The sequence below is a fragment of the Dipteris shenzhenensis genome, chromosome 19 (assembly GCF_047967505.1).
Source record: "Dipteris shenzhenensis isolate YYH24624 ecotype China chromosome 19, Dip_SZ_1.0, whole genome shotgun sequence".
NCBI classification, from domain to species: Eukaryota; Viridiplantae; Streptophyta; class Polypodiopsida; order Gleicheniales; family Dipteridaceae; genus Dipteris; species Dipteris shenzhenensis.
Window position 1 is genome coordinate 9,692,120 of NC_141614.1, and position 22,139 is coordinate 9,714,258.

General features: G+C 42.3%; 1 protein-coding gene across 2 annotated transcripts; it reads right to left on the bottom strand.

The window, feature by feature from the left end:
- Positions 1 to 16,439: 16,439 nt before the first annotated feature.
- Positions 16,440 to 21,892, bottom strand: LOC147890046 (pentatricopeptide repeat-containing protein At3g03580-like). 2 transcript variants are annotated; one of them, XM_087390192.1, is made up of 4 exons: positions 21,158 to 21,892; positions 21,002 to 21,081; positions 20,709 to 20,889; positions 16,440 to 20,580 (listed from the first exon to the last, which is right to left on the bottom strand). In XM_087390192.1, the coding sequence occupies exons 1-4, from the start codon at positions 21,366 to 21,368 to the stop codon at positions 17,231 to 17,233; spliced, it is 3,822 nt and encodes a 1,273-aa protein (XP_087246318.1). In that variant the 5' UTR covers positions 21,369 to 21,892; the 3' UTR covers positions 16,440 to 17,230. The 2 variants fall into 2 exon arrangements, with proteins under 2 accessions (XP_087246318.1, XP_087246319.1); XM_087390193.1 differs by lacking the exons at positions 21,002 to 21,081; positions 21,158 to 21,892 and having other exon boundaries at positions 20,690 to 20,813.
- Between the last annotated feature and the right edge of the window lie 247 nt (positions 21,893 to 22,139).

Here is a 22,139-nt window from a genome sequence, read left to right on the forward strand (position 1 = left end):
TATGCAGGTGGATTCACATCTTGAAAAGTGATTCTCCTCATTTATACATCCCTCATGGGTGTATTATGCATCTTCTTCTCATTGAATACCACATCATGGCTTCGTATGATCTTCTTTGCTTCTAGATCCCAAAGACGATAGCCCATCTCTCCACTTTTACCATAACCTAGAAAGATACATTTCCTAAACTTAGGATCTAGCTTCGATATACTAGTAGATCTGGTTGTGTGTCAAGTTCTTGTGGAATTAACCACAATTGGTCCATTTTATTGTTGGTACACATGTCTATGTATTTGGGGTAGTCATTTGGAAGTTGATCCCATATGGGTTCCATTGGGGGATGTTTATAGCACCAATTGTTTGCTGATGTCCTTTTTAAACAATGCCAATTTGTCACCGAGATGGAATAATGCATTGAAAATTTTGCCTAATAATCCTTAAAATTTTTGATGATATATTTCTTGCAAATGGCTAATCATGTCGGTGAAGATTGCAAGCTGGTACATTTTGAAGTTATGATCATTTTTCTATTGAAATGTGCCTCAAAATGGAGCAATGATTGGCCTTAAAAATAAAAAATGAGACTTAAAGTAGTGGAAAAATTTTGCCAAAAATTCTCTTTCAGTATGTGAAAGGTGGCCTTTGACAGGGTCCGATTTGGGTCCCAAATGGGCGTGTTATGGTTGGTTAAAGGAGGGGTAAAAAATGTCCTTATGGGGTGACCTTTTTCGGTTAGTTAGCCTAACTAGACAGTTAGTTTGACTAACAATTAGTCCAATTAACCTAACTAGTTAGTTTAGTTAATCGAACCTAACCTAACCTAACCTAACCTAATAATAGTTAACCTAACTAAGGTTAGTGGTTAGGTCCTCTCTTTCTTTTCTTTTCTTTTTTTCGAAAATTGCGGGAGGGGGGGGGGTTGCCACCGCTGGCGGTTGGGAAAGGGGGAGGGTGGTGAGAGGGGGGAAAGGGGCCTATGGGGGGTGGATGTGGAGAGGGTCATGAATGGGAGAGGAGGGAGATTGGTAGAGGTGAAGGTGACAGGGGGTGGGAACTAATGGAGCGGGGGATGCTTGTGGAGTGGGTGGGGGGCGAGGTCCGCCGCGGGCGTTGTTGTCGATGGTGGGGCAAGTGTCATGTGTATAGGACACGAAGGGCGAGCAGGTGCCACATGTAGGACATAGAGGGTGGGCGAGCATGCAGGACACAGAGGGCAAGTGAGAGCTACTTGTGTGGCGGGTGCCGTAGCCTTTTTGTAGGTATTTGTCGCCTCGGGACGACGAGGGCCGTTGCTGGCATCACGCCACCAGTTAGCAGGCACTGCCATCGCCAGTTGGCAAGCAAGGCCTTAAGGCCCTTAAGAGAGGGGGGGGCATGGAGGTGGATGGAGGGGGGTGGAAGGGCAGGGGGGGTGTGGAGGTGGAAAAGAGGGGGGGGGGGGTGGGAGGGGTGGTTGGGGGGGGGGAGGGAGGGGGGGGGGAGGGAATTGGTAGTGGGTGGAGAGGGGTAGTGGTGGGAGGGGGGGAAGGGGAGGTGGTGGAGGTGGAGGTGCGGGGGGAAGGGAGGGGGAGGAGGGTGGTGGTGAAAGGGGGGAAGGGGAGGTGGTGGAGGTGGGGGGAGGGGAGGGGGGCGGGAGGGGGTGGCGATGGGAGGGGGGGGAAAGGAGGTGGTGGTGGGAGGGATATATTAGCTTATTCCTCATAAATTTAAGAACCAATTTTCAATTGTCACCACCATGATTACATACTAAAAAGCCTAAAAATTGTTTAACATGACACTTTCCCAAAAGTAATCAACATTTCAAAATATTAAAAAACAATATAGACTCATTGCACAGAATCCAAAAATTATGAACTTCCACTTCACAAATTGACATCACACTTCAAAGTCTAATAAATTTATTCAATACCAATATAAATGGCCAAGGTATAAGGAGGATTCCATTTATCGAGCATTGATGTTGCTTCAAGTTGCCCTCTTACTATTTGTCCATTCAATGTAAAGAAAAAATCATTGTCATCATCAAAGGTGATAGCCATGTATTCTTGAATGCGCTTCAAGCTCCAACTATCTATGACCTCAAGACATTGGATTTCACTATTTGGCATATGTATCACTACCTCTGTGGTGTCCACTATATCACAATCCATAGGTATCCATGTGTCAGGATTGTTTTTCCAACATCTATAAGCATATCTCATGTAAGAAATGATAGGCACTACTTGATACCTTATTACTAGACTTTCCTTACTAACTGCAAATCTAAAATGGTCTCCCTTCTGGAAACCTTCCCTAACATCCCATGTTGGTTACAGGACATTATCAAGAAATTCCTCTACCAAGTCTTTGGAACCCCACATCATCTTTGTTTTATGGATGAATACTACGTTGAAGCAATGAATGAATATGATGGAGGGCATGAACCGCAGAATTTGAACCAAAAACCAAAAGCAAATTTCATCGATGATTGAATATCAGACCTCATCTTCATCAAACCTCATGTTCATCCTAAATGCATGTACAAAAAATGGATCAAAAAGAGGCCATTTTAGACTATTAAAGTTATGAAGAGGAAGAGGATGGAGGCTTGCCTATGCACCAACTCTTTGATGTACTTGGTAGCATGCATTATATAAAAAAATCATAGACTTTATTAAGGAGCTAGAATTTTTCCTTGAGAACATTAACTCCTTGACATTTGAATGGAAATCTTGAATGTTCCTGTGAGGCTTTCCAAGGGTTGGGTTTCAACTTTAGTAGAATGGAATGTATGGACAGGAACCAAGCAATGATAAATGTCAATTAGCAAATCTCTCTCTCTCTCTCTCTCTCTCTCTCTCTCTCTCTCTCTCTCTCTCTCTCTCTCTCTCTCTCTCTCTCTCTCTCTCTCTCTCTCTCTCTCTCTCTCTCTCTCTCTCTCTCTCTCTCTCTCTCTCTCTCTCATTGTATTTAGAGTTTGATTCTTTTTTCGGAGGTTATTTTTGGATTGTGTTTTGGACCCAGGTGTGCTTATACCCATTCCATGAAGGGGGGGTAGGGGAGGCAATGCCCCCCCTCAGATGTCATGGGGGTTTCCAGGGGACTTGGCAACATGCATTAGGCCCCCCTTGGTGGGGTTTTGGGGGTAGCTCCCCGGATCAAACAATACATGAAATTTGGTGCATGAGCTGCTTATGAGTTGTGTGGTCAAAAATTGTAAGGATAAGGGTATGGCTCATATAGCAGGAGAGCCGTGGATATACTACTTGTATCTTGTATCTTCTTACTTGCTGGATAATAAAGATACAAGACTGGTTGTTTCTTTGTGGACGTAGACCACACTAGATGAACCACATATATTGGTGTCTCTTTGTCTCTTTCCTTCCGTCCACTTTTTGTATCATGTATTTTGCCCATTTTGCTTCTCGCATTGTTGCTCCATTATCACGTTGCTCCTAACAATTGGTATGAGAGCGTTTGAACTTTTTTTGAGCAACATCGATTGACTCATTAGGAAGGAGGTTCCAATGACAGAAGAAGGCAAGTTTAAATTGAGAAATTCAATGGCAAGAACTACCAGCATTGGAAGATTTAGATTAAGGATTATCTATATCAAAAGGATCCTTTCTTGCCATTAGGTGGGATTGCAAAGAAGACTACGAGGATGTCAGCCAAAGACTAGGAGGTTCTTGATAGAAAGGCGCTAAGAACAAAACGATTGTGTTTGGGAGCATCAGTGGCTTCCAACGTTCTTTAAAAAATAGACAACAAAGACGTGATGAGCACAACTGGATACATTGTATTAAAAACCATCAGCTTCTAATAAGGTATTTCTTATGAAGCATCTATTCAATCTGAAGATGTCAGAAGGTGGGTCTATAGTAATCATTTGAATCAGTTCAATATGAGTACAAGTCAACTAAGGTCAGTGGAAGTAAACTTTGATGATGAGATTCGAGCTCTCTTGATTTTATGCTCATTGCCAAAAAGATGAGATAGCTTGGTCATGGCTATGAGTAACTATGTTTCTGGGTCAAACACTTTAAAGTTTGATGATGTTGATATTCTCCTTAGCAAGGAAATGCGATGGAAAATCAAAGGTGAAACATCAAGTAATTCTTTGACTCATGAGAACAAGAGAAGACAAAGGGAGAGAGGAAAGAGCCCAGGACATCACGACAATTCAAGAAAAAGAAAATCCAAATCCAAAGGGAACCTAGAGTACTAGTATTGTGGGAAGAAAAGACACCTGAAGAAAGACTGTTGTCATGAAAGAAAAAGCAAGGAGATGGACAACAAGAGAATATGCAGGAAGCCTTAATTCTTTCATTGAATATTATCATTAATGCATGGGTAGTGGACTCAGTGGCTTCATTTCATGCTACACCTCATAGGAAATATTTTCAAGACTATGTTCAAGGTGATTTCAAAGTTGTTCATCATTTAGGTGATGATAAGCACATTGAAGGTTGTTGGAAAGGGCAAGGTGTTGATAAAATTACAGAATGGAAACAATGGTTGCTGAAGGAGGTAAGGAATGTTCTTGATAATTGGATGATGAAGGACAATTTAAAAAGAAACTTAATTTCAGTAGGACAATTGGATGATGAAGGCTGCACAAACACATTCGTAGGAAATTTTGGGAGGTCACAAAAGGGTCAATGGTAATAGCAAAAGGACCCAAGTTAGGTACATTGTATTTATGTACTCATAATGCTTACTCCTCTATTACTTTAGCTTCTACAGGAGTAGATACAACTCTGTGGCATCATAGTCTTGGACACATGAGTGAGAAGAGGATGCAAATTCTTCACTCAAGAAAGCTGTTGTTTGGTTTGAAGCAGGTTGATTTGGATTTTTGTGAGAACTGTGTTTATGGGAGATAGAAGAGAGTTAGATTTCTCAGAGTTGGGAAAGAAAAGAAGATAGAAAAGCTAGAGCTTGTGCATAGATATGTATGTCCTACTAATGTATCATCTCTTGGTGGTTCTCACTATTATGTTACTTTTATTGACGATGCTTGGGTTTATTTCATTCAAAGAAAATTCGATGTCTTTGGCTGAGAAATATTTGGCTGAGAATGAGGCAGGAAAGAAGTTGAAAGCACTTAGATTTGATAATGGATGTGAATACTGCAGCAAAGAGTTTGATAGTTATTGTTCATACAATGGAATTTGTCAGGAGAAGACAACTCCAAGAAAGCCACAAGAAAATCTTGTGTCAGAGAGGATGAACAAAACAATCATGGAGCATGCAAGGAGCATGAGACTGCACACAGGGCTGCCCTTATAGCTTTGGGATGAAGCAATGAATACATCTATTTACTTGATAAACAGATGGCTTCAAGTTCCTTAGATGGTGGCATTTTAGAAGAGGCATGGACAGGTAAAAAGGTTAACTATTCTTTTCTAAAGGTTTTTGGTTGTGAAGCATTTATCCATGTTGAAAAGGAATTGAGAACAAATCTTGAGGTAAACTCCAAGAATAGCATTCTTATTGGATATCAAGGTAATGAGTTTTGGTTATCACCTGTGGGATTATGAAAGTAACAAAATCATTAGGAACAAAGATTTTGTATTCAATGGGACTGTTATTATAAAGATCACTTGTAGAAAAGGAAGAAAGAAAATGCAGACGCAAAAGACACAACTCTTAATGAAATCACAGGGGATGAAATTCCAAAGATTGCAGAAAATAAGAATATGCAGTAGCAGCAAGAACCTCAAATTCCTCTAGGTTCACTTAAAAGGTCTATGAGGGTAAGTAGACCACCTGAGTGATTTCTCCTTCTTTCAATCATGTTTGGTTGACTGATTCTGGTGAACCAGAAACATATGAAGAATAAATGCAAGTAGAATTCAAGGAGTGGGAGCGAGGCATGGAAGAGGAAATGGACTTTTTGCTACAAAACCAAACTTGGGATTTGGTTCACTTGCCCATGGGAAAAACCACATTGCGAAATAAATATATAGACTTTGATGAAATATTATCTCCCGTTGTTAAAATGACTTCAATTAGAACTATTCTAAGACTTGTAGCTATAGAAGACTAGCATCTTAAACAATTAGATGTGAAGATGGCTTTTCTTCATGGGGATCTAGAGGAAGAGATTTATATGCAACAGCCACAGGGATATGAGGTCAAAGGAAAGGAGGAATTAGTATGCGGGTTGAAGAAAAGCCTATATGGTTTAAATCAAGCTCCAAGGCAGTGGTATTTGAAGTTTGACAGCTTTATGGCAGAACAAGGCTTTAGTAGATGTCATTCATACCACTGTGTTTATTCTCAAAAACTAGACAATGGCAGATACGTGATCTTGTTATTGTATGTTGATGACATGGTTATTGCAGGATCTAACATGTAGGATATAGATGTGCTCAAGACGAAGTTGGAAAATACTTTTGCAATGAAGAATTTGGGTGCTGTAAATCAAATCCTTGGAATGAGAATAATAAGCGATAGGAAAAGCCGCACGTTGACATTATCTTAGAGTGAGTAATTGAAAATGTATTGGAAAGTTTTGAAATACATAATGCAAAACCAATTTCTACACCTTTGGCTAATCATTTCAGATTATGCAACGATATGTGTTCCAAGACATAGGAGGAGATTGACTATATGTCAAGGGTTACATATGCATCTGCAATTGGTAGCTTGATGTATGCAATGGTATGCACAAGGCTAGATATTGCACATGCAATGTGAGAAGGAGGTGAGAAGATTTATGAATAATCAAGGTAAAGAACATCAGATGATTGTAAAGTGGATTCTCATATATTTGAGAGGTAGGACTTCTCATGCATTATGTTTTAAAGGTTCAAACATTTCTCTACAAGGATATGTTGATTTAGAGATGGCAGGTGATAAAGATGGAAGAAGAAGCACCACCGGGTATGTTTTCACTGTAGGTGGAACAAGAGTAAGCTAGGTTTCAAAGTTGCAAAAGGTTGCTACACTTTCTACAACAAAAGCAAAATATGTTGCAGTTATAGAGGCTAGTAAAGAGATGATTTGGTTGCAAAGGTTTATGGAGGAGCTTGGGAAGAAGCAAGAAAATTGCAGCTTGTATAGTGATAGCCAGAGTGCTATTCATCTCGCAAAGAATTCAGCCTTCCATTCAAGAACCAAGCATATACATCTCAGATATCATTTCATCCGGTCTATTTTGGAGGATGGACAATTGAAGCTGGAAAAGATACACACTAGTCAGAATTTGTAGAAGAATCTGTAGACATGTTGACTAAGTTAGTAACCAGGGAGAAGTTGAGCTCTTGCTCAATTTCAATTGGTCTTCAAGAATGAGGAAAATATGAAGGACAGCCAGATCCAAAGAATTTCAGTGAGTGTAGTATAAGTGGAGTTACTATCATCAATCTTCAAGCAGGAGATTGTTGTACATGGAGCCTGATCCTTTTCTAAGAGATTATTTTGAGTTGTGCTTTGAATCGAGGCGTGCTTATACCCATTCCATGAAGGAAAGGTCAACGCCCCTGAAAAATACATGAATATCGATGCATGAGTTGCTTATGAGTTGTGTGGTCAAATTTGTAAGATAAGGGTGTGGATCATATAGCAGAAGAGTAGTGGACATACTCCTTGTATCTTGTATCTTCTCACTTGCTAGATAAGAAATACGCAGGACTAGCTGTTTCTCCCTCGACGTAGTCCACACTGTGTGAACCACATATATCGATGTCTCTTTGTCTCTTCCATTCCGTGCACTTTCTGTATTGTGTATTTTATGCATTCCACTTCTCGCATTGTTGCTCCGTTATTGCATTGCTGCTAACATCTCTCTCTCTCTCTCTCTCTCTCTCTCTCTCTCTCTCTCAAATTGAGATGCATGGGTATATCCACATGTTTTGATAGCCACGGCATTCAAATGGACAGACTTCCCCCCTTTTTATATAGCATGGATGCACCGCTCGAGCTGATCCCATGAGATGAGATCAACTATATCATCTACTCTAGCTTCATACATTGCAATCTTTGGGGGGGGAGATGAGGAATTCCCCACGAAGATCCAGTTCTAACATGACCACTTCTTGAGGGTCTCGGAGTATGGTCTCGTCATCAAACCTCAGTATCTCGAGGATAGTAGAGTCTCACATGCACTGAGGGTTTCCGTCAGACAGTTACAAATTTTGTCACATCAGTTGAGGATTGAGGTAGGGAGAGCCGCAAGCATATCCAAAGAGCATGATGGGGGAGCTTGAGACGAGGAGCATTTTCTATGTGTTTGCCTAGTCTATTATGAGATCCAAGGATGATATCATGGCCTCTTTTAGGAGGGTCATGGATTTGGTCTGCTTACACGGCTGATCCATTTTCCTGACCAGGCTTGCATTGCGTTCTATTTGATTGAGATTGACCACATAGAGATACAAATGCGATAGATCAGAGAGCAGCAGCGGGTGATGCCACACGTTACTGAGATCGAGACCGAGCACAAACATGTGTCACAAAGTTCTATGCATCTAAGTTAGCTCCATGGGAGGTTGAGGAAGAGAAGCTAGATGAGATGAGGACATCATGAATTAGCAGTGATAGTCACCGCCATGATGTTGCTAGGCGAGAGGCATGCCCACACATGTGGCATGGAGAGTGACCAGAGCACACACAATCGAGGCCTTGTCTATCTCAGTCCTCCTCAGAGGAGACCGTAAGAGATGAGGCATCACCCTTAATGTAGCCCATCGGATACAGAGATCGAGGAGACCATGCCCCCCACCACCTCGAGAGACAACTCGCTACACACAAATACGAGAGCTCGTTACTTCTCATCAGAGAGCCACCATGGTTCCTGGATACATGGAGCCTGGGTGTGTACTCCGAGCATTATCTTTGAGCACCTGATGCTATTTTCTATTTGTTTACTAGCTTAGCAATTTAGCATTTAGCAAGCTCCTTAGTGAGGCCTTTGCTTTAGCCCATAGCAGCTTGTATGAGTAACTTTCGGGTTTGTACTTTGCCTCATAGGCCCGCAAGGCCTCCCGTAGATGTTATACATCTCTCTCTCTCTCTCTCTCTCTCTCCACACAAACACACACACACCCCACCCCTACTCCCTCCCTCTCTCTCTCTCTCTTTCCTCCTACTCCCCCCTCTACTCTCTCTCCCTACTCTCTCCCTTACACCCCTCACCCCTCTCTCTCTCTCTCCCTCCTTCTCTCTCTCTCTCTCTCTCTCTCTCTCTCTCTCTCTCTCTCTCTCACATACACGCTACTCTCTCTCTCTCTCTCTCTCTCTCTCTCTCTCTCTCTCTCTCTCTCTCACACACACACACACACACACTTCCTCCCTCTCTCTCTCTCTCTCTCATTCCTCCTCCTCCCCCCTCTACTCTCTCTCCCTCACACTATCCCTACTCTCTCTCCCTCCTACTACTCCCTCACACTATCCCTACTCTCTCCCTTACACCCCTCACCCCTCTCTCTCTCTCTCTCTCTCTCTCTCTCTCTCCCCCTCACACTATCCCTACTCTCTCCCTTACTCCCCTCACCCCTTTGTCTCTCTCTCCCTCCTACTCTCTCATACTCAAATGGTTGCCTCTCTCAACACACATACACATTAGAATGGACAAATGAAGTGCCATAATACAGAAATGACAATGTAAAAGAAAGATACAATTTGAAGGAAAGCTAGTTCGACTTACAAGTTCCAAATTCATGTCTCGAGCCATGTACATGTACTAAACCACCTTGAGTCCTTTATTTGTATTTGAAAACCCAACAATGCGACCCTTCCAATGCTTCTCTTTCTTTGCTTCCAATGTTTCTCTTCCTTGAAACCTTGAATGGATATATTGTAGATGGTTGCATTGTGACCGAAGACATTAGCCTAAACTACTGGACAATCCAAACATCATTGTCATCCTTCAAAATGCAGCCTAGACAATTAAATTAATAGCTTCGGTCTAGAGAAAGGAGAGTACTTCACCATTGTAGAAAGAATGGGAGCAAGCAAAGAGAGAGAGGTTGGGAGGAAGAAATTGAGAGGAGGAAACTCAAAAGAAGTTGAGAGGAGGCAGCGGCTGAGAGGAGGTTGAGAGGTGGAAGAGGCTAAGAGAAGATCGTAAGTCAATGGGGATAGTTTGGCGAAACTCATGAGAGGTGTTTGAGGGGGTAGGGGAATTTCTCCAAATTTCTATTTTTTTGGAAGGACGAAAAAATCTAAAAATTTGAGGCCCACTAAGAGAGGGAGGAGGGTAGTGGGGACCAGCCAAAAGTCAAGGGGGGGAGTAAATGCCCCAGGTAGTGAGAGAGGCAAGACCTAATGGGGACCACGGTCTCTCAACCAATGAGAGGCCAATATGGAGTCCTACATTCTTTTGATGCCCAAGCCTTCCCATCAGTTGGTTTGCTAATCACAAATCTTAAGGGCCTAAACCAAGAGGCCCTTTTCGAGTCCAAAATTTCGTAATGGCTAGAATTCTACTTCAACTTCCCACCACAACAAGCCTCAAAGTGTGTAATTTGCAAATGTATCCTTCTACTGAAAACACAATTCAATTTTAGATTGTTTTCCTCTGTTGCAAATTTCATTTTTCACTTTTGATCAATTGTAAAAGTGTACTATCTGCCTTGAATACTACGAGCTTTGTCTAGGATGAAAATAATGAGTTTAGATTCTGTTTTTCACTTGTAAGTCCATTTAAAAGTGATTTTTCAGATTCCGTGTTTCAGCTGTAGGCCTTTCTAAAACTGACTTCATTTATTCCTAACATATATCCTTAGAATCGCGAAGATTTTAACCATGTTTATGTTAAAATTATTAATTATTTCTAATTTGAACTATGTGTTTCAAAGATTGAGAGAGAGATTGGTGCCAATTCAATCATTTCACAAGCCTTTTGCTGAGAATGGTGAGTTTTGGGTCTCTCTTCACCTCATTTTTATCATGGGATACCAATGGTTACTTTTCTATAGTTTCCCACAATATTATGTGTTGAGTTCTCCCGTTTTTCATTCATTGGGGAGATCATTGAATATGTTTTGGGCAACTTATTCATGTCCTAGGATTTCTAGGTCACTCGAGTTCTGTCTAAGGGTCTACATTATATTGTAATTGAAGCAGAGCATCATTGTAATAAAGATATATACTTGGGATCAGCCCAAGTAGGAAGTGTACCTCATTCACACCCCATCGGGTGCCGAACTCTTTTTGCTCTTTCAAACCCTTTCTATGAAATTTGAATCATGTGTGTGAATGTTCATCTCAAAATAATGGCTATTTGAAATTTTAAGCTTACCGAGTAATTTAACTAAAAATTGTGCTTCCGCATAAGCACGACTCTACCATATGTCTCACTCCAGGACTTGACTACACCAACTCCTGGGTGTATGTTGGGCCATACTATCTGGTTGGAAAAACTTCGTGATCACACTATGATTGGGATTTGGCTGAGCACCTTAATCTCGTCCATGTGCCCAGAGTAGCTAGTGTTTGTGTCAACAACACAACCTCATGAATGTAAGTCACCAAACATCCCTAATCAGATAGGAGGTTAGAGCAGGGTCCGAATTCATATCTCAAATGGCAACGATAATGACCTCATATCTCATAGTACACAGGGCATGTGAAAGCAAAGTGCTCCTCTGACTCAATCTCTTGTACATCATATAGAGTGTAGATGAGAACCTCTCTAGTATGCCCTGAACCTGTCCGCTCTCAATGCATAGTTAGTGTGATGAAACACAAAACTGCCTGATTGATATCCTTAGAGAATGGGGGAGGTGGACTCGTCTATAGCCTAGCAAATTGAAGCCCTCCGATATCCATATGATGTGATCTCTATAGAAGCTGAGCTTCACAGGAAGCTTGCTAGAGGCTAACAAAGTCCTAAATGTGGGTAACTCTACCAAATCCTCCCAGATAAGTGATGGAACAGAAGAGAGAGAGGCACATGCAGGCACAAACATATGCGAGAATGAGTTTAAGTGCCTATATGTATTACGTGTATGTATTTACTTACATATATACTTTTGAATCTAGGAGCATAGCCCAACTCAATTTTTACAAACAAAACAAACAGTGCAATTTTAACCTCATGCCAATCAATTTTAACCTCATGCCATCACCCACAAGCTTCAACACCATAGACTCATTCGCGCATCATAAGCACTAGCTACTATAACATCTCTACCATCAGAGACTAATGGCATCCCCATCGAAGTCAACGCCTAATGGTGGGTGTAGACCATAATATAAAAATATGCTCTCACTCGTATACATACATCCACCATGCATACAAGCAACCCTTTTAAAACAAGTTTTCATATGGAGTGTCTGTCAGCACTCCAGAGGTGAATGGCATATTTAGCCATGACAAAGGCAGCAGTAAAGGAAGAGGGAGAAGTAGCTTTGTCTAGAAGAATGTTATTATGATGGACCAACGTCTATCCTCGAATGAGCCCATTTGAGGCATTGTATGGCTATAAGCTTGAATGACTTCAACTATTGCAGACATGCCTGTCAATATAAACAAGCAAGGAGTGACTTACAGCTGAAAAGGTTCAGGCCAAACAGAAAAAGTATGCTAATGAGCACAATATATATCTAGAATTCAAGAATGGAGACAAAGTGCACCTGCAGTTGCACAGACCCAAAAAACTCCACGATTGCCCATAAATCCATGGACCCTAGAAGAGCATGAGGGTTAGGGACCTTACGTATGAGCAAAGTCACACCCACATTTGGAATTCTTAGTGTCTCTTCCATGTGGACTCTGCATATCAGTGGAGCGGCCAACCACATCTTGAACTCTCAATGTCTTATGTCCTGGCTCAAGCCAAATATGGGTTACGATCAGAGTTACGGGAAACGGGGAAATAGAAACGGAAACGAAAACGTTTCGAGATTTTTGAGAGGGGGTGAAACGGGGAAACGCCACATCATCAAGGGGGTTTAGAAGCTTGCCCCTCAAAGCTCTACCTAGTACCATTAATATTGATTGTAACTTTGAACTTTGGAGATTCAAGTTTCATTGTTCAACCAGTTACCAATCACACAATGCAAATTTCAATTATGTAAGGTGGGGTAATTTATAAATCCTATAACAAGTTACAAAAAGGAAAAATGATTCTATGATTCATGATATTTAAGAGACCAATCATGATTCATATATTGTAATTCAGCTTTCAAAGCCCAAATGTCATAGTAACAAAAAGAAAGCTGAAAGCCTGAAACCCAAAAAAGGCTACATTGAGGATCATATCATATATGATCAAATAATAAGCTCATCCTCATCCTCATCCTGAGACTCAACCTCTGCCTCCTCATCATCATTCTCCTCTACTAGCAAATCATCATCATCAGGTGAGTGGGCATCATGGGCTATGAAATCCAATATATTTGTCATGCGTATACTCGTGTCTCATCTTGTTAAGCAAACGCAAGTTTGCATTAACAAAGACAAGATCATTGGCCTGTTGTGTTCGCAGACAATTTCTCTTCTTTGTGTGGATATGGGCAAAGCTACTCCACAAACGCTCACAAGAAGAGGAGGTGCAAGCTTGGCTTAGAATGCAAATGGCAAGCTTTTGCAGCTTGGGGGAATCAGCTCCATAATCCTCCCACCATCTCTCTCTCTCTCTCTCTCTCTCTCTCTCTCTCTCTCTCTCTCTCTCTCGCGTGCTCTCTCCTCTCCTTACACACCACTGTACAGTGTAAAAATGAAAGCAATATTGAGGGTTGGGAAATTCCCAACCCTCCTATTCATTTTATTTTGTACATCTCTCTCTCTCTCTCTCTCTCTCTCTCTCTCTCTTTATATCACTCATTCTAAGTGCCTCGTTTTTTTGCAATCCCAACCTAAGCTCTCATTTCTTTTCACTCATCTACTCGTAGTTCTCTTCCCTCTCTTTTCACCTCCAAACTTCTCTTCTATTATCCTACCCATGGTTGGAGGGAGTCATGCATGAGGAATCTGCAACCAGCATACCTCCACTTGAAAAGCCTCGAGGAGAAGAGGGTGACGACATCAAATTTGGTGAAGGTAACCTCGTCCCAAAAGAGCAAGATGTCAAGCGAAAAACATATTTTGAAACACAAATGAATGAGTTGAAGGACTTGTTCACGGACCAAGAAAGTGTGTCCACATCTCGGACATGAGCTGTGTAGATTGGTACTCAATGTAAATGTTGCAGGGCAGTCATGGAATGTATCCTTAAATCTTGCTTGACTAATTGCCTGTCAACGTTGCAATGGAGAGTTAACTAATGGAAGATTGAAAAGACAAACTTTTGCAAGATCTTGGCATGTAACAACCCCAACTCGAAATCTGAAATTCCAAAACTCATAAATTTCAGATTTCTAATTTTGTATTAAATAACAAATTACAAGTTCCTAAAATCTGAAAATTAAAATGAGTTAATATTACCTATCATGCTGTGCATCTGGCCATCCATACATGCCTTCCTTATTGCGATAATTGGCAAGCTGGTCTTTTATCCTCCGCCGTCCATCAGGAGTTGGCACCATCTTTTGAAGAGTGAGGTTCCAACCACGAACAACCTCTGCATCACTCTGTTGTGCACTTGCCTTGTGTTGAAACTCCGGGTCCAACACAAAGGCAGTTGCTGCATGCATGGGAGAGTAATATTGATCCTCTCAACCTTTGGGGATCCTTTTCTATTTCTCTGATATTCTCAATCATCCGATCCATCCCCTCATACACCTTACCAAGAAAAGGCATATCTCCATCAACTCAGTTAAGCAGCTTCACAATAGGCACACATAGATCAACAATGTGAGATGCATCAGCCCAAAATTCATCACTGCCTATGCACAAGTCATAACAATAAATTCCAAGAGCCTGCCAAGAAGTGGGCCATGCATCCCACTCTGGGCTTGCCACAACTTGTTTCAGTGCAGGTCTCATTTCAAGGAGCCTGCGAAGCATCAAAAAGTTGTATGCAAATCTTGTCTCTGCATACTTCAAAAGCTCCTTGTTGGCAAATTTACGGTACAAAGCAAGAGAAAAATTATGTCGTGTGATGAAGTTAACCACCTCTTTTCCATTGTCAATAACATTCTTGACCCAATCCAATTTGCCAATGTCTTTCAATAAATTATTCAAGCAATGTGCTACACAAGCACTCCACTGGATATGAGGATACTTTTGCTCCAATAATGCACATGCTGCCTTATTGGTATTTTCCCCATCTGAAACAAGTTGCAAAACATTAGACGGCCCCACATATTCCATTGCATCTGCCCACATTTGCATCAATACAGGTGCTGTTTTTTGTTGCACTCCACACTCTATGGAGTGTATGTAGAGTGCAGATCCCCTACAATATGCAAGGATACCCTCTAGTGAGTGACTTCGCGCATCACTCCATCCATCTGCAACCAAACTTACCCCATACTTTACCCATTTCTCTTTCACAGGTTCAATAGCTTGCTTAACTGCCACCACCTCATCCTCTACAAGCTTGCCCCTCAAAGCATCAAATGTGGGAGGGGTATATGTGGATCCAAATGTTTTGATTTCTGACACCATCTCTTTGAAGTACGGTGATCTAGCAACATTGAAGCTAATCCCATTGGAGTAAAAAAATCGAGCCACAGCTGCATTTACTTGTGCCTTCCTTTGCGGATGCCATGATGTGTAAAGACTGCCCTGCCTATGTGAAGTAGACCGAGATGTAGCAAGAATATTAGCAAGAGCTCCATGTGCACTCGTAGAAGAAGAAGCCGAAGTAGCAGAGGGAAGAGGACTCCGAAATGCAGTGGCCTATTGAACACGTGCTGCATGAGCACCTGAAGAAGCCTACACCAGTGGAAGCCATTGTCTTTGCCCTTTTTGTAGTGAGCAATACTTCAACCTCTCTTTGCAACCTTTCTTTCTCTTGTGGTGAGATTACGGAGCATAGCCCAATCCCCCCATCCTTAATGCCAAGAAGATGACATTTGACCCTATCAGGATTACTGAACTCCTTCTCTTGCTGAGGGACAACGCTTTGTGAAGCCATATCCATGAGCAAAAAGAGCACTTGTACAAGCTGCAATAGATCAAATTTCAAAGGGAAAAGCCAAGAATCAATGGTTGCAGCCAAAAAACAGCAAGATGTTTGAGGCAAGAGAAGCATAGAGAAAGGAAATGTGCTCACCAGTGACCAAAGCCGGGTGTCCAAAAGAGCAGCCACTCGTAGGGCTGAGACTCGAGACTCGGGAGAGAACCAGATGGGCAAGAAATCGAGGGGGAGAGCAGCAGGCAGAAGGGCGAAAACACACGACGACGGACGGCGTTTTTTCCTGTTTTTACCCTCTTTTTAGATCAGACCTGAAACGGCGCGTTTCAGGTCTGAAACAACGTTTAAGATGCCGTTTCAGCGTTTTTGATCGCCATTTCAGACGGCATTTCGCGTTTCGGAACCATTTCACGTTTCGGGGGGTCTGGCACAACCGAAACGGCGTTTCGGGTCTTTGATGTGCCATTTCGGCGTTTCAGCGTAACTATGGTTACGATCCACCCCTTCTCTCCTTTTTTCTAGCTTGCCCCAACCCCCTCCAATACACAAAGGTGTGGGCTCAGGATGCTTTTCGTTCAATCGCAATCAAACACCTAAGCGGTTGGTGCAAGGTGCAACAGAATAGCCCACACCACAAGACATCAGCATTTGTGAGGCTCACTACATTGTGCTTCTCCAATTTATGGATGTTACTTAAGTCTGACATCTCTTCATCTTTTCTACATGTAGTGGAGTGGTACACTGTTCCTCATGTTCTTTGAACAGGGGAGCATACCCGTAATGATGCAAAGCTTTGTCACTGTCAATGGACCAAGCAGCTGTACAATTTGTTTGGATCTATAAGGACTGGCAATAGCCACCCTGTTCACCCCAAGCTATGGTCAAGCTTCATCAGCAGTTTAGTGATTCTTCATTGCAAGAGGTGTAGTCCACCTCATATTGCTGTGTTTATATGGGAAGGTTCACCGCTTAAAGATCTTCACAAAAGCTTCATCAGCAGTTTAGTGATTCTTCGTTGCAAGAACTGTAGTCGACCCCATATTGCTGTGTTTATATGGGAAGGTTCACCCCTTAAAGATCTTCACAAAACCTCAAAACTGCATCCATCTAATGATGAAACTTTGCCTTTTTTACAAAAGCCATGGCAGACAATCTTCCAGACCATCAAAACACTGCGTGCATCAGTATTTGTCATATTGATCATTGTAGTCATTTAGATACCTCTGCATGTCTTTATGTTGTTCATTTAAAGCAGGTCTTAATGTGTATTGGCATTAATTTTTACAAGAACATGCTCCATCTTTGAAGTGATGGACGCAGTAGGAATCTGTTACTATAATCTCCCGCATTTCAAGCTTGCATATCTTTTTTACTGCATTGTGGCAATCAGCACACACTCGAAGATTTTTTGTAACCCGAATTGTTGAGCCTTGAGGTGTCGAGATTAGCCCAAAAGCAATAGCCAGTCTCTCACAATGACCACACAAGCTGTTGACTGCTTGCTCATCTCGAATTGAATCCCACAAATCCAAAGTTGGAACATATACTTGTTTTCTCATTTGTGTGCTCAACGCTTTGAGCTTTTGATAGATGTTATCGCTTTGTGGGTGGGATTCATCTCCCACAATAAAACTATGCAGCTGATCATCGATTTCAATAAAGGCCTTTGCTGGCTTCTTCCATACATTTGCATTTCTTCTCAGCGTTTCTATTTCTTCAGCATCCTCTCGCATGCCAGCATCAGCATACAATTTGGCCATCAGCACATGTCCAGTTGAATATTCACTATCCATTCTGGTAATAAAGTTAAAGCATTTTCTTCCTAACTCTACATTCCCATGTGTTTTGCACGAACCTAGCAAGGTTGTCCAGCCTGCAATATTGGGTCTGAATGGAACGGTTTCAAGCAAGTCTTCAGCCTCAAGTACAAATCCTGATTGACCAAAAAGATCAACCATAGAGTTACAGTGTTCAGGGATTGGTAATATGCCATGCTCTTCTCTCAATGACTTGAAATAGAAACACCCTTCATCTACTAGACCCAGATGGCTGCATGCTGAAAGCAAGCATAGAAATGTCACACTATTTGGCTTCAAGCCTACTCTCTGCATAACCTGAAAACACTGAAAAGCAAGACTATATGCGCCATGCTGGACATATGCTGCAATCATAGCACTCCACGTCACAACATCTCGTTTTGGCCACCTGTCAAACACTATGCATCCATCCTCAAGGCTTCCACATTTGCTGTACATATCAATGAGGGCACTGCCAACAAGCACATCTGACTCAAGCCCTCTTTCAACGATGCTCGCATGAATTCGTGTGCCATGCAGCAAGGCAGCTATGCTGGAACAGGCTTTCAATATGGCGATAAATGTCAACTTGTCTGGCTCAATGCCTTCCTGAAGCATTTGTTTGTATCTTTGAAGAGCTTCATGACCATGTTCATTCTTGGCATATCCTGCAATCATGGCATTCCATGTCACAACATCTCGATTTGGTAATCTATCAAATATGATACGTGCATCATGTACACTACCACATTTTCCATACATGTCAATGAGAGTATTGGCTACAAAAGCATCCAACTCAAAGCCAGTTTTGCTGATTTGAGCATGAATCTGCCTGCCTTCGTGAAAGGCTGATATGCTGGAACATGCTTTAAGAATGCAGACAAATGCAACCTGGTTTGGTTTCACTCCATCTTCTTGCATAAGTTGAAACAGTCGAAGGGCCTCATTAACAAGCCCATGCTGCCCATAGCCTGCAATCAACGCACTCCATGTGACGATATCCTGGTTTGGCAATCTATGAAACACTTTCTGTGCCTCCTTTAGACTCCCAACTTTGGCATACATGTCAATAAGGGCACTGCCAACAGACATATCCAGCTCAAACCCATTTTCAATAATGTTAGAGTGGAACCACTTTCCTTGCTCTAAGGATGCTATGCTGGAGCATGCTTTCAGGATAGAAAAAAACGTGACCTTATCTGGCTCCAAGCCAGCCTCTTGCATTCTATGGAAAAGTTGGAGAGCTGTTTGAAAATGTCCATGGTCTGCATACCCTGTCATCAACACAGTCCACATGATAACATCCCGCTTTTGCAACCTGTCAAAAACAGTATGTGCATCCACAAGGTGCCCACATTTGACATGCATGTCAATGAGGGCACTGCCAACAGCTAAATCAGACTCAAATCCGAGTTCTATGACATAGGAGTGAACATGCTTGCCTTGCTCAAGGTCTGCTGTGTCAGAACACGCTTTGAGGATGCAAACACATGTTATCTTATCTGGCTCCATGCCCTCTTGTTTCATGTGTTTATACATCTGAAGAGCCCCCTCACTGTCCCCATGCTGGCCATATCCTCCAATCAACACACTCCAAGTGACCACATCTCGCTTTGGTAATCTATTGAACACAGTACGGGCATCCTGGAGGCTTCCACACTTAGCATACATGTCTATGAGAGTGGTGCCAACAGACAGAACTGACTCCAACCCACTTTCTATAACCTGAAAGTGAATCTTTTTCCCCTGCTCTAGCGCACCTGCGGCACAGCATGCTTTCAGGACACAGATAAATGTGACATTGTTGGGCTGCAGGCCTACATGCAGAAGTTGCTGGAAAAGTTCAAACGCCTGTTTACCACAATCATGCTGTCCATAACCCGAAATCATGGTGTTCCATGTTATTATGTCTCGATCTGGCAACCAGTCAAAGACTATACGAGCATCCCTGAGGCTCCCACTTTTGCTGTACACATCAATGATCATGTTGCCCACACGTGTGTCCACCTCAAACCCACTTTCTGTGATGAGAAAGTGAATAAACTTGCCTTGTTCTAAGTTTGCTCCATTAGAAACTGCTCTTAGAATGCTGATAACTGTGACAATGTTTGGCCGCATGCCCATCTGTCGCATGTGCAGAAGAAGCTGGAAAGCCTCCTTAACAATCCCATGCTGGCAGTAACTTGCAATAATGGCATTCCATGATGCAACATCTCGAATTGTCAATCTGTCAAACATAATGTGTGCATCGTGAAGGTTGTCACATCTTGCATACAACTCGACCAAAGCATTGCCAACAAGTAGATCTGAGTCAATCCCCCTTTCAATGATGTGGCCATGAATCAGCCTGCCCTCTGTTAGGTCTGCTGTGGTAGCAACTGCTTTGAGAACTGCACTGAATATGTGTCCGTCTGGTAGCACACTTGACTCTCGCATTTGATGATAAAGTCCAATGGCTTCCTCATGCTGCCCAAGCTTGGCGTGAGCAGAAATAATCGCACTCCATGAATATACATTTGGTTTGGACAGACTGGAGAACACTTGGTTTGCCTTTGACAGACTCTGAAATGAAGCAAACATACGGATCAGGTGGCTTCCCAAAAAAGCATCCAAATCCAATCCCCTTTTCATAATCAGGACGTGTAGTTCCCTCCCTGCAAGGTGGTCTTTCTCCTTCATGCATCTTTGCACGAGATGGAAAAAGGTGTTGGTAGAAACAAGGACTCCTTGTTGATACAGGTGGTCTACTGCCTGAACTGCCTCCTTGAGCTGTAGGTCATTGACTCCTCCAGAACAAATAGAAGAATCCTCATCCTCTGTAATCATACCTGCTATTACTTAAATTTAAAACCAGCCAACCATTTCACCACAGAAGATAGCCACACATAAGCCGCAAAATGAAATCAAAGCTGCAGCAAAATTCCAGTCCTATCAAACCTTATATTAAAATGAACACCTGAGGCTGCACTCGGAGTGCCGAGCTTCTCCCCCTTATATTCTGGGAGTTCCCTTAATTCACGGACAGTATAACTATGGCTTTGCATCAAAGTATCATGCTTTGATGGCACTAAACGAGAAATATTCCAATCGTCAATCCATAAGGCATCGGTGTTATGAACAAATTCATCGGTGTTCTTCTGTAAGATCAAGCAACACCAAGTCAAGAAACAAACTTGCCCACACCCACTGCTGTCAAAAATAAGCATAATCATCGAAATATTATGCCGCGCCACACTTATACAGGCATACCTTCATCCGCCTCTTGTGTCGGCAGTGTGAAGAGTCCTCCAAAATTTGCTGCCATACGTGTTGTGTTTCCATTGCCAGCTCTGCACGCCAGAACCCACCAACTCATATTCCTACTTAGTACGGGACTGGACCAGTTGATTGCGACCAGAGACTAACCTTCCTTTCTGTCGATTGGGGCGCCGTGCTGAAGACTGTCTTGGGTCCGCGCAGCCACAGTGCACGACACATGTGCTGCTGTGTTGGATTTCACGATTAAAAACAGATCGTGAAGATGGTGGAACCAATGGTCACCGCTATGGATGCTCCCAACCAACGGCATACGGCTGTTAGTGCCAGAAATTTGCGACGACGCGAACGCTGGCTCCATGGATTGATAAACTGGCTTCTCTGTGCATTTAAATTGTCAAAAGGAACTTTTTACATGGGCGATAGATGTTCGAAAATTCAGAGCAGCTCCAGGTGATTCAACTTTCCGACAATCAATCATCAGGATTCTCTCTGTGGGCATTTGCATTTGCGGGACCTCTGAGGTGCTACAGATAATCGAAGGCTTCGGAGCTCAATCATCATATGAATGAAATGTTAGTTGCAGAAAAAAAAATGATGGTTTTAGTAAGAATGCTACTCTTGCGTATCTGTCTGCAAACTCCTCCTCAATTTCGGAATTACTTGGCTCATCATGTGGATGTGGAACTGCATGTAGGTCTTTTGGAGTTCGCCCACCTCAGCTGGCTGCTCGTATTCGAATCCCTCGAGAAGACCCTTTACAAAAGAGTGATCCTGCCGTGCCGTCGGCAGAGGTGAGTGTAAGGCGCTTTACACATCACGTAGTGTGAGAAGGCTTTACACGCCGCCCACCCCATTCCAACGCTTTGATCTACGTTGGTTGTTACGTCAAGCCCAGAGTCTGCCCATCTGCCCGACTGAACCAGTGTTCGCAAACTATACACAATGAACCTGCAACATTTTCATTTTCACCTGTCAAAGATATTTTGTCAATTTTATAAAATCTGTAAAATTTTAGACAATTTAGTTATATTTAAGCCAAAAAATCGACAAATTCTCGGAAAAACCTTCAAATTTTGAAACCCAAAGTTTTGTGATTTGTTGAGAAAAATGTTTTAAGTGAACACTCGAC